The sequence below is a fragment of the Linepithema humile genome, chromosome 1 (genome assembly GCF_040581485.1).
Source record: "Linepithema humile isolate Giens D197 chromosome 1, Lhum_UNIL_v1.0, whole genome shotgun sequence".
NCBI classification, from domain to species: domain Eukaryota; kingdom Metazoa; phylum Arthropoda; class Insecta; order Hymenoptera; family Formicidae; genus Linepithema; species Linepithema humile.
In genome coordinates this window covers 35,332,551-35,350,632 of record NC_090128.1, presented here as the reverse complement: position 1 = coordinate 35,350,632, position 18,082 = coordinate 35,332,551, and the positions used below count along the sequence as shown (strand labels likewise).

The window sequence follows — 18,082 nt, the reverse complement described above, 5'->3', positions numbered from 1 at the left end:
GAGCATTAAATTATTCCGTACCATTCTATGTTTACGATTCCCTTCCTCGTGGTATTTCAATTTCTGATAACACCATCTTCTCGACCACGAGGAAAATCGTTTCATATCATCGTGGGATGGCATTGCCTCGCAGCCGCACGTTCGTTTCCCTTTCTCCCTTCGCTTCTCTCCTTCTCTCGTCCTTTCTCTCTGCCTTACCTGCCGCTGCGACCTCTCTAGACCCATATACATGTAAACGAATTCCAGACATAAATTTACTTCCGCTCCGCATTCAGTAGGGGGAGAACGCGTTTATCGTGGAATATCGATATGTCGCGACGATACTTCCGGCAATTCTCGGAACTACTACTCTTTCTGCGTCACACCATCAGTGATAAAATTGCCGAAGTTTGGCGCGATAAATATCATAGGCTACCTTTTTTCTTATCAATGTGCGTGTTACTATCTGCGCATTATCTTTAAGTGCGATAAAATTTAAAAGCATACATAGTTTGTAAAAATGACCGAAAGTGGGTGGTATTTTTATCTTTGAAGGATAGATTAAAGTTTTAAGACAATTATCTTCTTTTCGTCAAAGTGCCATATATCGTCACATATAGATAAAAGATACTTTGTATAAATATTAGTACTTCTAACATAAACCTCGTTTAAAAATAACCCGTGTTGGCCTACAACCCGAATATTTCAAAAATAAACCTCGAGAAAATGCAATGACAAATTGCTAGCAATGAGATAGGGGATCAACGCTGAAGTTTCACGGAGGCATTCACGATAATTAATCGACAATAGAGCACTCTGGATTTCGAGGGGTCCTCCTGGGGTGCGCGAGGACCCCCAACCGCGATTCTTCCGTCTTCTTCCGTTATTTATGTTCTAAGATCCGAGGAGACGGTGAGGTTTCAAAGCATCCCCCGCCTCTCTTCAAAGAAGACCGTAATTTCGACGCCGCTACCGATTAATTAAATGATTATTCAACTATCTCCCGCTATTTTTCATGCTGTTATATTTTTTTATTTGTCACTAACAATAAGAAAGGAGTATTTCTGGGATAGGAAATGATATACAAAGAGAACTGTTGCAAAAATTAAATTTATTCCGATATTTTAAACGACTATATGTTTCCCAAGACTAGGTAATTAAGAAACATCGATGATGTGTTAATCCATTGTCGTTACATTACATTACATTATATAATTGTCTATTTTTTTATAAAGTATATTCACAAGTTGGTAAAATTTAATAGAACTATACAATAAGTGTGTATATGTGTGACGCAAATATGATTTATAACGAAGAATATCGTTATCTGAACTCTCGTATTTCTAGAAACTTTTCCTTATTTATGCATACCGAGCTAACGAAAAGAGAACAGCGCGCTTAAATGCATTTAAGCGAGCGGCATGAATTATTCAAATGCCCGCACTTATTGCGGGTGCGATAATGATAATTGACGATGCCGAGTAACGATAATCGCGCGCAATCTTATACATGATAATAACGATTAGCCTCGTGCTTCATAAAAGCACAGTCGCATGATCTCCAACAACATATATAAATGCACAGAGTACCATCCTAATTTTCATTCAAGAACACTCTTCACGATCCCGTGAAACAACTCAGGGACGCGTCGTATGCTGCTTCTCGTCGCTGATAATACCTGCAACAGAAATATTTCAATGAGTTCGTGAAAAGTTCAGATTTAGCGTATTTTACGTCAGAGCAAAATTAAAATGTAAACAATTTTCTCACAGACGCGTTTTTAATTAATTATCACAACTGCAGAATAATGCAAAGAGGGCTTCGCGAACAGGAATAACATAGAAAACATCGAAAAATAATTTCCGATTATTTTAAACTGTACTATTCCACCGTGTGTATATTACGATATTTTTACTGCATAAAATTCAGATAGTGCAATGTGATTCATCGTGACTTGCGCTTCGGACAATATTTCTCGGCGTTCGCGTAAACGCACTACCGGAAGAGCGAGTCGAATAAACGTGTATCCTGATCTGCATCGCAAGCAACGAGAACCGAGCTGTACACGACTGTGGGTAGGTCGCATCCATGACGTTTCCTCTCTCTTTCTCTTTCTCTGTGACCGCCACTGTGCGGCAGCGGCGGCGGCAGGCATAACAGGGTGGACGTTTAACATATGAGTGGCTACCAGTGTTATTAATGCGACGGTAGCATTCGTGCTCGGTTTCTTTCTCGGCAAGAGAGCCCACGTACTGGGCCTTAGATCCCAGACGGCGTACAGCGGGACTAGAGGCCACCCGCGGGTCTTACGAACGCGCGCAGAACGAGAAAGAGGGATAGAGAGAGAGAGAGAGAGAGAGAGAGAGAGAAAGAGAGAGAGAGAGAGTGAGAAGGGGGGGGGGGGAGGAAGCGGTGGGTCCGGGATGCGGAATGGAACACGGTAACACGACACTCGGAAACCGCGGCACGACCAACGTCGTGCAACGGCCTCGAGAACCATCCCCGAAGGAGTTATGCCTTCCTGCCGGCATGCCGCCTAATTAATATGTGCTTAGCCCCGGAATGCTGCTCGCGTCTTTGGGAGCTACGCACGTCCGGGCTTTCCGGGAGACAGCGCGGGAGTGCGTTTCTCGAGCATCGATCTACATGTGGCATAATATTCTGAGGAACAGATTTAGCATGCATATAAAAATATTTGATTATATAAAATGACATTATTAATAAGCAACGTAGGACGATGGACATTTAAGACAGACGCGCACACAATTTTGTATCAATATTCATAGGTAAAATAATTCGCTAACGTAATTAAAACCGGTCAAACGTATATCTTTCTGACAAACGACACTTTACAATTTCATTCGATAAAGACTGAAGTGATCTTTTTAACGATTTAAGAAAATTTCGCCGATAGACAACTCAGAAAACAAAATTTATGAAAATCTAATTACATATTTTGATGCAGAAGAAAATCTATCCAGAAATCTTGCGCGTAAAGCAACTTCTTATGCGGTGTAAAATTTGAAATTTTACACGTCTCGGTTGAAACAATTCAACGTATCCCTTAAAATAGATAACACAACATTACTGGCTACAAATCACTGTTCCCAACAAACGCAATTTGCCAGGCGGACGCAAACGTGAGAAAAATTCGTCGTGGGTGTGCCCACCTGTTCCACGGACACCGTGCGCCCGGGGGAGGAGAGAGGCGGGCGAGACACGGCTGCATCCCCCGTATCCGCCGCAATCGCTCGCGCGAGCGGGCGTATAGGCAAATATCTCTCGCTCGGCCAGGACATTAGGAGTTCTCCGGCGTCCGGAGGATTATAAATCCTTAATACAGATCGGCACGCGATGCCCGGCTCGTTAGGGTGATGCATGGCCGACTCTGGTGTCCCGGGGTGTACGGTAGCCGGTACCAATACGCGCGTACAACGTACCGCCGCGTATCACGCACACACACGCGCGATTCGCTCCCTACGAGAACGGCCAACACCCACACGCATCGGCACCAGACGCCAGGTAATAATGAGAGATCGGAGATACGGCCCGATATTAATTGTGCGCATCGAGTGTGGCGCTGCTACGGCTACGGCTGCTGCGGCCGCCGTTGCATCCGCGCCGGAGAGGGAACAGGCCGCGCTACCGGCTTACACCGATCCTTCGACGCGATATGTGCGATATACGATACGGGAACGAGCGTGGTGGACCTGATCCTGCCGCCTCTCGGTCCCCTCGATCCCGTCGCGGCGGCGGTCGCGAAGAAAAACGCGCAAAAATATTTTTTTTTGTAAAGTTATTTGTATAATTGTGACACATCATGCCGGTTGAGGGATAATTTGATTATTATATTACGGACATTTTTTATACTGCCTTATTAAAGAATCTTTCAGAATGTCGTTTGCGAAATATCTCAAAGATATTTCAAAAGTTCAAACTGTTTTCGGAAAAGTATAATATTTTAAGACTTTCGGAATCAACTAAAGCGTCTGCCGCTAACTAAATACATATTTTTTAAGTTTCAAAAAATGCATTTATCACATTCGCGATCCGGATAAAAAGAGAAATCGGAATATATCGGGAGACACTGGAAGACAAGGGGATAGCCGCCAATCCGGGTCGTTTCGCCGGTGATTACGAGGAGTGGACAGATTGAGACGGTCCTAGGGCTCCTCCCTTTCGTCCTTCTGCCGACGATCTCTATGCGGGCTTCTCCCGAGCGTACGACCCACGCCCAGAACATCCTATTCCTCGTCGCGCACCGGAGAGAGAATATTTCCCTCCCTTTTGCCGACTACGAGCCACTTTGAAGATACGATCTCGAAACAAATTACGAGTCCCGCTCCCGGAGCTCGCCCTATCCGGCTAAATTAAAATAATCGCGGGCCGTTAGCGGTCGGCGTGTTTTTTAAATCGGTCCGCACGGATCGGTTTCCCCTCGGAGTTTGTCAAAGCCCACGACACAACCGCCTACCGATGTATTTGCTATTAAAGTTACAGATAGCCGCGACAATAACGATAATTAATAATGATAACGGAATGTTGCACTATATTTCTTTTTACACAAAGATTCCTTCGTACTTCATCGGTGATTTCTCCTCACGCATATTTCTTTCATATTATTTCCCGTTCTTTTTGCTCGTTTTTAACGGAGATTAATGTGCGAATATGTTAACTCAGCATCCTTTTAAATCTGGAATCGTATTATTTAACATCGCGAATGTATTATGTAAAAAAGATTACCTGAAATAATATATGTATGAAAAATTCAACGGATTTAATATTTCGGATAAAGTACATATTAACAATCGTTTAACCAGCAATCAATCCATTCGGATTTGTAGAATTTTGCTTTTACGCTTTAAAGGGAGAAATGAACGAGAGGTACGATAATGCTTTCCCTCGAGCAACGTAAACAAAACTACAACCGCAATATAAATAGTCTGCAGAGATGAGTTTGAACGGGCTTGATATCTACTGGGCGAGAGAATTAATAATCGGGACCAAGTCGGGGTACGTCGACATTTCAAGACGAGATCGTGTAGAGAAGCCACGAGAAGCAAGGCACACACATGTATATACGTATATATCGCTGTAGCGGGGAGATGCACGTACCCACTCGGCCGCTGCTCGTCTCAATCCGGATTACGGTAACACCTGACCATCCGCAATTTTATCATCCTCCGTTCCGGAAGGATTCCAATTTTCTTCTCCCGCCGCGTAGCTTTCTTTCTACCTCCTCCCCCCCCCTCCTCCCCCGCCCGCGCTCCGCCCGACTCCGCGCCTTCCCGTTTTGCGCTCCTCCCTCTCGTCCTCCCTTTCCCATCTCCACCTCGTCGTGCACTTTTTTCCACCGTCCATGGACTCAATCTGTGTCTCATCGCGGATTATTGGGATTTCGCGAGGATGAGGGAAAAGAGGAGACCGTGGCTCGCTCGGCCGTCTGAGCTCCCCGGGATCGGCTCGTAGCTGGAAGCTGGAAGACTGCCGACGAGAAGACGGGTCTTTAATTCTTTCCATCGTCAGCCGATCCTATCGCTCCGACCTCGTCGCCGGGATAGACGAATTCGACCGATTATTTCCCGATGTGGGACAAGTAAATGCGAGAGCGGCGAGTATATTAAACTTCCGCTAGAATCGGCGGGTAATAGCGGGAACGGATAATGATCCAGCACGAAAAAAATTCCTCGCGGCCTCCTTGCTACATTAATAACGATGATGATTGGACATGTGTTCGGCAGATATCAATTTTGTTACGGTGATTAGCAAATATTAAAACACGATGAAAGAAAGCTGAATATTATTAATAATATATAGGTATATATATATATTATTAATAATATTCAGCTTTCTTTCATCGTGTTTTAATATTTGCTAATCACCGTCGGCATTTTTCTGATGCGATTGCTACAGATCCGTATATCAATGGTGAATTGTGATATGAATCTGATAATCAATTTTTTACAACTTGATTATCTATATATATATATATATATATATAATCAAGCTGTAAAAAATTGATTATCTATATATATATATATATATAATCAAGTTGTAAAAAATTGATTATCAGATTCATATCACAATTCACCATTGATATACGGATCTGTAGCAATCGCATCAGAAAAATGCCGACGTCTTCGCACGAACGCATTTTTAACGTCGACAATGACACACGACGGTGCGTCGACCGCCCAAGAACGAGAGAACCACGATCGGCACGAAGAGAAATCCTCTTACGCGGCGAACGAAGGCGATCCGCAATAGGAAATAAACCATCGTCGATGGAACGCAAAAATAATGATCCTCGTGGACGTGAGATAATTGGCGCAAGGAGCTTGCGCGTCCTGCAAGTACAGAGAGACACAGAGGTAGAGAGAGAGACGCCCCGCGAGATCAAAGGACCTTCACCTTCATCCAGCTCCCGGCGTCCGCTCCGATATTTAGGAACGGAGGGGAGGAAGAAGAGAAGAGGTTTCTTTTTATCGTTCCTTTCGCAGAGAGGAAGCGACGTCGACGCACGAAATCGATCCACGATGATTAATTTTCAATCGCGGCTTAATTACGCCGGGCGGCTAAGCCCGATTGAAGAGGCGTCCCCGGATGGTGAAAGGGCGGTCTGTGTGGTGCAAAAAAAAGGAAAAAATGAGATCACGTGAAGATGGAGAGAAAGAGAGAGAGAGGGAGAAGAGAGAGAGAAAGAGAAAACGAGAAAGATGGAGAGATCGCGTCCCCGATCGTCCCTACGGCTATCGAATAAAAGGCTCTTCGTTCTCCCTAGAAGAGGATTGTGTCCAAGGATGAGGACACGCGGGCGAGGGGATGGAAGGGTGGCGACTCGAAGGGGCAGGGGTGGTGGCGAGGATCGACGCAGGACACGATTGCCAGGAACACGTGATTAGATGGCCCTCCTTCCACGCGATTCTCCAGATTGGACACCCCCGTCGTTGAGAGACGTAAAAAAATGCAATCGGCTCTTACCGTAATGAAAAAGTCCCGACCCCGGGTAATACGGCACTAGAGACTGTACGTGTGCAGGCGTGTGTGTGTGTGTGTGTGTGCGGGAGTGTGCGTACACGATTGCGCGAGCTTACCGCGTGTACTCGATGCATACACAAGAGCGCGCGGCGTTGTCGGGATCGCTGCAATTGCAGCTGTCGCGTTGTGCGACGAAATGATGACGCATTTAAAATACAGATACATTTAGAAGCCCTAATTCTTCAAAATATCCCGAACGTTCGAAAGTTTCCATTTATTATATTATATAGCCAAAAAAATATACAGATTGTGTATTAATATGTTTTCGAGCAGAAACAAATGTGCGAATTTATCTTTGCTTTAAGAAAATCTAATATGACAGATTGAATCTTTAAAATATAGCAACTTTAGTTCATTTAAAGACAAAGCTGTTAGATGAGCAATAGAAAAAAAATGAAGATGGGACGTTATTTTACGTTATTGACTAAAAAGATGAGGAGAGGTAGCGTGTTAGTTTTTAGTGGAGGGACAAAATCGTCGTAAGGTCGAGTTTAAGAGGCCGTAGAACAAGATACAACATCATCGAGAAAGTAAGAATCCCGTTACTCCCGTGATTCATCGGTCTTTTTACGCTGGGTGGCCAGAATAATTCACCCTAATGCCCCACCTAACTGCCTCCAGCCCTCGTTGCCCGATTGTTTATTGCCAAAAAGCATCTCTTTAATATATATCATTCTACCTCTAAAGAGGATCGGTCTCCTCCGGAGGAAAATAGAGGGCGAGCGAGAAAAAAATTCTGGCATAGCGGGAGATTTACCTTTGCGAGACTTCAATTTCTTCCCCGACGAGCTTCCGCAGGGCAAAAAACGGGACAAATAAACAAAAAGGAAAAAAAAAAACCAGAAAACAAAGGAATATTGCGAAAATTTACGAGTATTGTTCTTTCATTTCTCTCTCTTTTTCTCTCACTGTAAATTTACATTTATATGAATTTGTCTAATATCGATGAATTTTTTTGTTCAAATTACAGTTTCGCTACATTAGAACAGTAAGAGACATATATTGCCATTCACATGCTTGCTAGTTCCTGTCGGAAGAACTCGTAAAAATTATTAACTCCAGGCGAAACTCTGAATCTTCACGCGGCCGCTACTAATTTATACATCCTTTTTTTTCAATTATCGATTCGCAATGAATTTGCGTCCATCTCCATTAATATGTCCGCGTATATCGATTCGCGCTCGCCACCATTGAAATAACTCCGAAAAATATAGCTTCCTCTTTTTCGTCGACGGTCGTCGTATATCAGAACGAATCGGGGAAGGGCAAAAAGGGGGAGAGAGAGAGAGAGAGAGAGAGAGAGAGAGAGAGAAAGAGACGAGGTAGAACTGTCGAATTGACGTACGATACGAGGTGTATTAATTAGCGGCGGGAGAAAATTGCGACTGAGCATAGCCTACGGGGTTGAAATCATTATCGAGGGGGTTTACCTCGCGATTTTGATTTAGCCCCGGCCTTCCACGTCAATTCTAATTGCGTTTGACAGTAATTTGGCAAGGGAGAGAGGGCTGATTGACGGCCAACCCACGCGGCCACGTTTGCCTCGCCCCGTTCCTCTTATTTTTCTCCATCCCTTTTTTTTACTGATCTAACAATAATACTTCTCATGCGTGCGTAAAGCGTAGATGTGCGAGTTCGACCGCGCACTATACTAAGGACAGTTCGAAACATATATGTCTGATATATAACCGCAGCCAATTAATTTAATGCCGATATTAATTAAGCCGCATGCCGATCATATCGTGACGTGTACAAAATATGCCACGGAAATCTGACCATCATTATGAAAATGAGAACATTCGATGGGAATAGATCGTAATTCGAGCCTGAGCATCTATCCTCGAAATGGATCTTGAACGTATTAAACGTATCAGATAGTTGATCCGCAAAAAATATCGGATCTGTATTCCGAAGTAAAGACTTGAACAATAAATATTATTCATTGAATATATTTGCAAACTCATAAAGGACCTCACATTCTTTTTATGGGAAAATGTCTTTCAATGGATTTGGATTCATTTTTTGACGAGGCTCATATTGAGTCGAAAGGCCTATACCTTTACATGTTAAGGATCTAGGATCTGAAATGTTTCAATAGGCACAGCTTGATCCTAGTCACTTCCGCGTTACAAGCCCTAGAAGGTCCAGATTTAACAATTAAAGGTACAAGAAAACACATTCGACCGAGGCTCATTTATATCGAGTTAAAAAACCTATACCTTTATTGTTCCTATACCTTTACATGTTAAGTCTGGACCTCCTAGGGCTTGTAACGCAAAAGTGACTAGGATCAAGCTATGCCCATTGAGACATTTGTTCAGAATGATGAGACCTACAACATATCCAAGAATTAGTCAAATCCGCCGAAAAATTTTCCCGTAAAAACGATGCAAGATCTTTTGCATTATTATTTTATCTTACGATTATAGTCCTTTGCTGGCAAATCGGAATTGCACAAAATGTGCGACAAACGTGATCTCTTGAAGGAGATGCTAGTCGCATAGACGTCAAGTGTGCAATTTAAAATGGAGCAACAAGAATTGCGAGGTGCCTGGCCGACCTCCGGCACGACAGTATTAGTACGAGCGAATTAATTAAGCCATTACCCGGTGCTGATGCACGCCTGTTAATCGTCAGTCGCTAATTATGCTAAGCAGCCGAGGTGCAGCAGGGACGTACGGTATGCAGGTGAACGCAGTGTATTACAAGGCCGTAGCACGTGCTGCATCATCGATCCACAAGCGAGAATGCAAGTGTGATGCGCTCTGTGTAACGTTGTTTCATGTGTTTCACCGATCGCCTGGGCCTCCCTTCGCCTCCCGCAGATCTTTACATTACAATTATTTCTTTTTTAAGAAAATTAAATGGAGAAGTTTTTGCTTATTCAAATTCTTGATTCAGATATTTGTTCTTCCGTCGATGGTTCACTTCTGTTACTCTGTGAAATCATATCCGTCAAGCGTATTAATTTATAAAAGTTAAATTACACGAGTTGACATAGTTTCACAGAAAGTAACGCAAGTGAATTCACATTGCGATACTGTTGCGATATAATTTTCTTGTTTTTTTCCCTCTTTCGTAAAACAAGCCGAAATCTCATGGGCGTTCAATGACCCGACTTTAAGTTGGATACCCTCGATACCGCCAAGGGTGGTGGCTAAAACAAAGGGCTGGTCTCGGGTTGGTCGATAGTCCACGGCCGCCAATCAGGCGAGACCTCGCCAGCAACCCTCGTCCTTGCGATCCTCCGCAACGACGAGGGAGGGTTAGATTCCAGAGAGGGTTCGCTCGTCCATGTAGAAGACAGACTCCACGAGATCGGGAATCCAGGAGAACACCCACGGTCTCCCGCGTCTCCACGGTGACGACTGGATGGAAAAGACGGGCCAATATCTTCCCTTCTTATACCGAGTGTTCGCTTTTGTCGGGTAGATCGCGAGTGGCTCACTCGATTCTATCGAAAACACGGGAGATGCACGCCGGTTTTACCGCGAAATGAAATGTATATTGCTATTTTCGTGATGACGCGTCTCCAACATTTCCGAAAATATTTCTCGGAAAATAGAATTTCAGTCTATCCTAAAAACATATAAAAAAAATAGTATGTTATTTAACGTTTTTAAATTGAAAGCTTCAAGAAAGCCATCCATGTAATATTAAGTTTCCCTTGAATTGATATTCTAAGAAATAAGAATGTAGAAAAATAGAACGACTCTTGGATTGTAAATATATCACATTTATATCTTGCTATTTTCGTAGAAATGTTTCATTTTAGGATATAAAACAAAAAGTGTTAACATAATTATACCCGTTTATTTTAATAGTATGTAGATATTCTTTATCATCTCTATTTGACCGTAGAATATTCGTTCGAATCTTTTTTCGACTACACAAGAGTAGCAAACTTCCGTTGAAGCGGCCATACTCTCATGTTCACAGTGACAACGTTGGAAGACGAGCCAAGATCCGCCCTTCCTTCGTACGTCGACCCTCTTCGTTCGCATCAGAAAATTAAACTCGGACGGCCATTCGTCCTTATTCCAAACATGGCGGATCTATCGAGGAGCTTTTAGGTTTCTTCAGAAAAATATCCAAAATTGTCGTAAATTGATTTCAGCAATCGCATATCACGCATTCTCTTGTAATTCGATAATCACGAATTTCAAAGAGATCGTTAACACTATCCCTCTTAAGCCTTCTTGGAGCAATGTCCTTTAAACTTCGCATTCGCAGCTTAATCATTTTATTGTGTTTCCACGTTTAATTTTACTTTTTAGTTATCGCATATATTTTGAGCTTTGGTACTTTTGTAATTAATGGGAGTACGATGTTTGGTTTAAAATAACGGATCGCGTAAGAAGGATTTGATTTGCACCGTGTCCTCGTAACGAAATCATCTATCGACCAGTTGTCTCAACGTATCTCGTTTATTCAACACTTATTTTTATTATACATCTTTACGCGTAAGGTCTACATAAAAACTTATTAAAACGAGCTTAATCATATGTTCATAACTGGTTCTGGGCTGGGGCAGCTCCGCGCGGCGGCGTCTCGATGCACAGTGGCTTGGCTCTAGAAAAACAAATAGGATATTATATGAAAATTTTATTTTTTAAATTATTCTTTCCTTATCACATTGTTACTCTATCATAACGACGCGACTGGTTGGGATTAGAAAGTAAATCGAATTAGAGTAAATAATTTATAATTCGGAAAACAGTGTAATCGTAAAAATCGTAATAAAAAATTTTCTAATTTACAACTCGATTTTATTTCCAATCCCACGCGGCTATAACTGTCATTAGTATACTATGTGCGTTTTTAAATGTGTTATAAATTTCGTCGCCGCATCGTCGCATTTTAGGACGACAGGATCGAAGATAAATTTTTGCATCAAATATCTATTTCAACACTGAAAATAATTTTGCAGATAGAAAAAGTCATTCAATTTCAAATGTATAAAATTTATTTTGAGCATATGATATCTTCCTATTTTAACAACTGTTGCAAAATGACATCAGTTGTTCCAGTTACGAGGTACTGATGCATTTATCACACCGATAAAATTCAATGGCACACTGTACTTGTTACGCCGAGAGTTGTTTAAAGCCGGGAAAAAAGGGTAACGATCCGCTTTTGTAAATGGCGAACAAAAACCGAATGTAAATGGCTGTCGACGAGTTGCCGCGTTGATGAAGAGGGTGGCATCGTCGACGAAGTGGTAATATAAACTTACTGATTGCAATTGCTACCGGTCTTTTGGGAATTTATAAAAAATAAAAAAAAACCATCAGCAGCAAGTTACTGCTTTTTTTTTCACAGATCGATGATCGTTTGTCATGACGTGGCGAAGCGAAGCAATTGCGAGCTTTTTATTAACCGTCGCGTGTCCCACGAGCTTTCATTTTTTCTCTCGTGTTCACGCGACGCGTATAGACTTCGCTAATAATCATAAGTAATTATCTGACACGGTATCTCAATATCCGACAGGCTTTTTAAGCTTTGTGAAAAACCTTCCTCGTCAGCAAGCACGATTGATTATAAGTCGCAACAGAGTATTATATTTAGGACAAAATTAAATCTTTAATATCTCAAATCAAATATATTGGATATAATTAATGTTCCGAGTAATAGCAATCATTTTATGCAATTATCAATGCAATACTGAATATATTTAAATACTCGAACGAGATAATAATTTTAACAATTTTCAACTTCTTTCTCTCCAATTGTCCGAATGAGAATTCAAACGATATCGATTTTTGTCACAATATGACATAACATTGCAGTATTCACAAGTTCTGAAATAAATTCACATTTTAATCGTAGGCGTTTCGAAATTGGTACGATGTACTCGATGCAGAGAAGTGCGCGTGGCGGATAAATTTTTATCGGCGCTCGCTCCGGCGTGCCGAGCTTATTAAGCCGTCCGTCCGTTCGTTCGTTCGTTCTGATCCTCACAATGGCCGTCGAACGGATGGAAAGCCGCGAGCGAAGGCATGGAAGATCCGCAATCCGTACCAATCCTCTCTTTCAGTGTAATTATTTTTACGCGAGTCGAGAGCTCCTGTCGATGACAGCCTCGACTGCCGGAGGAGGCGGAGGTGGAGACGAAACACGACGGCGACATCGGTGTGTCGGTCCGGCGGAGAGGCGACATTGGTTTCACCGAGAAGAGACGAGACGGTAGGTGGAACCCGGGCCGGTCCGGGCTGCGTCGCACGTTCGCTCGTGCGAGTTGCAGCTCGCGGCACAGAGAGAACGGAGGCGGAAAACGCGACGGATGGAAAAAGGTGGAGGCGAGCTGGCGCGTGACGGGCGGGGGTGGGACAAAGATCGGTGTCATAGGCAGCATCTCGGCGAGCTGGTAACTGACAGGCGGCGAGACATGCGATTGGAACACCTGGCGGCCCGATGGAAAATGCACGGCGAGGTACAGAGCGTCATCGATGTGCGAATAACGGTATCGCTGACCTTGAGTCTTTTGAGGATCAAAAACCGCGGAGATTTAAACGATTTAAACGAGTCCCTTTCTCGTCCAAAAATATGAAACTGTGATCAATTGTTTTTACCAGAAAAATCGCATCCTGACAAAATAAGTTCAGGTGACACTTGGCTTTATGAAATATTAGGTTGTAACATTTAAGACACAGATTTTCTTAAAAAATGATTACCGTGATATTCTCATCATATTTTTATCTTCTTTTTAACATAGCGTGTACAAAATTTTGTTGGGTGGAAAAACTTGCTTCAAGTCGATTTTTCTTATAAACAGTATATAAGAGAGTTTGTGTACAGTAATTTTTTCTTTGTGAACAACCGCGATTATATTCCTTGCTTCCACAGAGAAAATATGAGTACATTGAAAACAGACTGAGATTAATAGAATATATCGTATTCTGTGAAGCGGAATTCATAAGTGAAACTCGCAAGTCGTTGAAATTAGGCTTCATGCGGTATGAAAGTGTGTAATAAAAGCAGGTGAACGGGCCGGAGGGTAAATCGGATTAAAGTTAAAGCTTCACGCCCCGGGAAGAGTACTAGGCATAAAAATAATTGCTTCCTCGAAGTAGGCGAGCAAGAAATAAATGGAGTCAGTTGGTAAGTTTAATTTAACATTTGAATCTACATTTTCACGCTATCACCGCGATTATCTCGATTAAAAAAAAAAAATTAACGGCAAAACTATCGTTTCAAAGAGGAAGGCATATATAGAATTGAGCGACAGAAAATTGCACGGTTTACGAACACATAGATACGACGACTAATATAGTTTTCCTGGCAAAAAAATGTCGATTATGTCGCCATTTCGCTTCAGCAACGTTACAAAGCGGTTCCGTAAACTTGTTCTTCATGTAATAAGCAAATATTCTGAATAATAGCGAGGCGCGTCCAGTCGCGAGCAATTTTACGACGGTATAATCTTCCACTTTGCGTACAGCTTAATCCGATCCTGAACGAGGAGAACTAGCGTGGATGATTCGGGGCGGAAGGGGGAGGTGAAGCGGCGAGGAGAAGTAGCGGAGGATGACTCTGCGAGAACGGACGCGCGGCCAGCCAGAGCGTTCTGCCTGCTCTCTGGTTCAATTTCTGGCGTCAATTAAAAAGTGATGCGGACCGAGGAAAATCAGGAATTAACGAAGCGGGCCCCGAGCCGTTCCTGCCGCGCCGGCGTTTCGCCGATGCCCGTTCTCATTCTCGCGGCGGATCGTCCTTAATCGGCTGTCATTGAGGAATCTTGCGAAGAGCCGCGGAAGGGATGGCGGTCTGATTTCAGGCGAAAACATCCGGCCAACGTAGTTACAGCAAGTCTCGTCTATGTGCGTGAAAAATCGCTGAAAGTGAGCATTGTCGCTGCTGAAAAACATTTCCAATAAAAGATGTAAAGAGAGGACAACTAAATATTGTAAAACCTGCTGGATCACAGCGCGCACTTGATGATTTGCACGAGCGAGCGGAAACTTGCACGGTTTATCGCACGCAGACCGAGCGTACGAACCGTGCCGATGTCGTTTTGAGCGAAAGTGACCCTTGATCTTTTCCCTCCGTAACGACCTTCTTCCTTCTGCATTGCGTTACGACGAAAACGACTAACCGCGATTCGGACTCGGCGCGAGAAAGGAGGCTTCGTCTCGAACTAGCACCCAGCTGAAGTTCGTTACACAGCGTGACTCGGCAAAGCCGATTTCTTGGACGATCTACCTCACCTCGCGCCTTCGACGGATACTCTTTCGTGCGCGTGCGCGAACCTTCCTCCTTATGCGTCTGAAGAAAGCTGTCGCGAGCTACCCATCATTAGCGCCATAATTGCCGAATTCGCAGTCGCACGATCGCATTTAATTGCTCGATCACACGGTTATTAATCGATCGAGAATCTGCACTACAATATTCGTTCCTTTTAAACGCGATAAAACTCGGTCGTCCTGATTAAAAGCTACCTTTGACTGTAATTTTAGTTGTTCCTCGTCGCAAGAATCAAAATAAAATTATGACAACGTGCAATAATGTAAGAAAATATAAGTATTACAGTTTAAGCCTTGAAACACATCCTTTTCCAAGTTTTATTTACTCTCGCGCGAATTGCATTTTCTTCGAATCACATTCCGGCGCTTTCAAATTCGAGCCTGGCAAAATATGGAGCAACGCTGGATGCAAAACTAGATGCAAAACGGAATTAGTCGCAGTCACGAATCTTGTTGCGCCTGCTGTTGAATTTGCCATTATCCACCCGCCATTCCGCTAATGTTGTCTATGAAACTCCTCTAAACGGCGTGTTGTAACTGTGAAAGGCGTGGAGCTTTGCGATGACTGTTGCAATTTACCCTCTCGCGGCGCGACTAGCCCCGCCTTCGTCTACAATGTGCTCGCGAATTAATGGCAAACCGTGTAGTGCGAAAATAAGTCGTCGAGAGTATCGACCGGCTGATTAAGAAAGTGTCCACCCAGCGTCTCGCGATCATTAATCGCGACATATCGGCGACGGGGAAAAAAACCTTCGACGATTCGTCCCGCGTGCGTATGGGCGTGCGAGCGAGACGCGAGCGAAATCGGGCGAAATAAGGGCAAGACGAGGAGCGAGCGAGCGAACCCTCCCTGCGGAAGGCACGGCGACGCTGCCGGCTAATTACCTGAAATAACCCATTAGTCCTGTATCCACCGGGGAATTACGAGGCAACTGCTGAGACAGAGAGGGCGCGTCGTCTTTGACGTGTTAATCTTCGCCCGAGAACATCGCGCGTTCCTTCCACCGCTGCCCTCTCTTACCCGCGCCGCTGTTTCCATGAATCAGCACTATCGCGCACCTGAGAAAAATCGCCGACACGGAACGAGCCGCGATGCAGATCCGCCGAATCGATTATCGGTGTAATAAGCCGTGCCATTTGGGCGTGATTGCCCGTGAGCGCGGTTCGCGCCGCGGAAACTCTCAACACGCGACAAAATATTCGCAATATTCGTCGGGAGGCCATGATAAATCGCGATCGTCGCGGTTGAGCTGTTATCTGAATTGTCACAATTGCCGCGACAAGTACAATGGTCTTTTTCCTTTAACTTTATTTTATTGTTTTTCTTTTTTTTTTTTGCAATTTTATCCTACGAAGAGCAAAGGCTTTTCATGCCTGCGTAATTACATAGTTTATCAGCCTCACTTATCTCAAATTACGAGAACCAATCACGCGACAGTGCCTGCGGATAACTACTTCGTAGAGCGTTCGAAGGCTGAAGGCCCGCGAAGTGAGAGGAGCAATCACGAACGATTTCATAGCTGTCACCCTCGATGGAGGACTCCGGGTTCCATTTCGAGGTTCCCGGGCCGGGGAGATCCGTGGAATGACGGGGCGCATTCCCCTCTTCGCCTCGGAGGAAGCTTTCCCTCTCGAAAAAATTCGGGATACCCGTCGTCGGAGCGACACGTACTGCCTCGTGCGATAACCCATCAACCGGAGGCCGTCCACCTGACGTTTCAATTTTTAATCGATCGCGCGATACATTGCGTCTCAATATGCATACAGCAACGACGGGCGAATAGGATGAGAGGGCGAATCCATTCTAAATCGGGAGAATATTTCCCGAAAACCAATTCACATTTCCAATTGTTCCGATGAACCCTCCTAAAAAAAGTTATTATTTCTATATTATCTCTTTCATTTTGTAAATTGATTTTGAAGAGCAAGAGGCATCTAAAAATTTTTAACGACTTTCCGACTTTCAGGCGTGTGCTGCCCATCAGTGCCCGGTCTATGCGCCCGGTCAGTGCGTAATATCACAGATGTTATGAGATATTACGGGAGATTTCCAAGGATCTTTCTCGGAATCGGTTGGTTCCACGTGCTTTTCCGACTTGTGCGCCCCAGCCATCCAATTTGCTCGGTGGACGTTGCTCAAAGAGCGACTCTCATTCTCTCCGTGCGTACGAGCGATATCGAAATTGAAGCGAGAGCCGGTATTCTCGAGAGAAGCGTAGAAGCTCGAGTTTACTCGTTTGAGCGCGACGAAAGGGCCCGTTCTTGCAGGCGGCGGGACTGCCAGCGAAGGATTTTTTCGCCGGTAGTTGGATGTTTTTTTCCCCCTTCATTGACTTATTTTTGTAATTAAAGCGACCGCCGCGGCGGAACGATCGGTGACAAGGTGCGCCGACCGGCTCGCCGCCGATCGCGAGGATCAGGCTGTTTTCGATTTTGGCGATACGGCGAGCGAAATGATCGTTCGATCGAACTGATCGGCAGACTATCGAAGCCGCCAATCGCCTAGTTTGCCTGAGCGGAACGAACTCGCCGTGCAGATCGGCCTGTCAAGTGAAACTGGGGCAAAACATCCGCGGCCCGATTTAATCCGACGGCCGCGAGGAATCGAGTCGGGATCGGTCACGGCGTGAGAGCTCTCTCGGCTCGTTGTAAAGATCGGTAGGATGGATCGATTAAACGGCCGATAGAGATCGCGTTTGCCGTAAAGAGATCGCGAGTCGGCGCAACAACGCGCGCGCAAAGCACGCGGGGCGGTGCGCAAAAACGTGTTTATTCGTGTTTTGCGATACTTTCATGAACGCACCGCCACCGATTCGAGTTTC

At 44.2% G+C, this 18,082-nt stretch overlaps 1 protein-coding gene across 7 annotated transcripts in view; it reads right to left on the bottom strand.

Annotated features, from left to right (window-relative positions):
* Positions 1-1,073: 1,073 nt before the first annotated feature.
* Positions 1,074-18,082, bottom strand: part of SoxN (SoxNeuro) — a 278,527-nt gene continuing 261,518 nt past the window's right edge. For 4 of the 7 annotated variants that reach the window (XR_001100531.2, XR_001100529.2, XM_067347777.1 and 1 more), the window contains one exon: positions 11,426-11,589. Coding sequence is in view for 3 of the 7 variants with exons in the window: in XM_067347777.1 (XP_067203878.1) it covers positions 11,526-11,589 (64 nt within the window). In the remaining 4 variants the exon portion in view is untranslated. Of the gene's footprint in view, positions 1,658-11,425; positions 11,590-18,082 lie in introns of those variants that run through there. The other 3 variants (XR_010888067.1, XR_001100530.2, XM_012364741.2) reach the window with 1 other exon arrangement.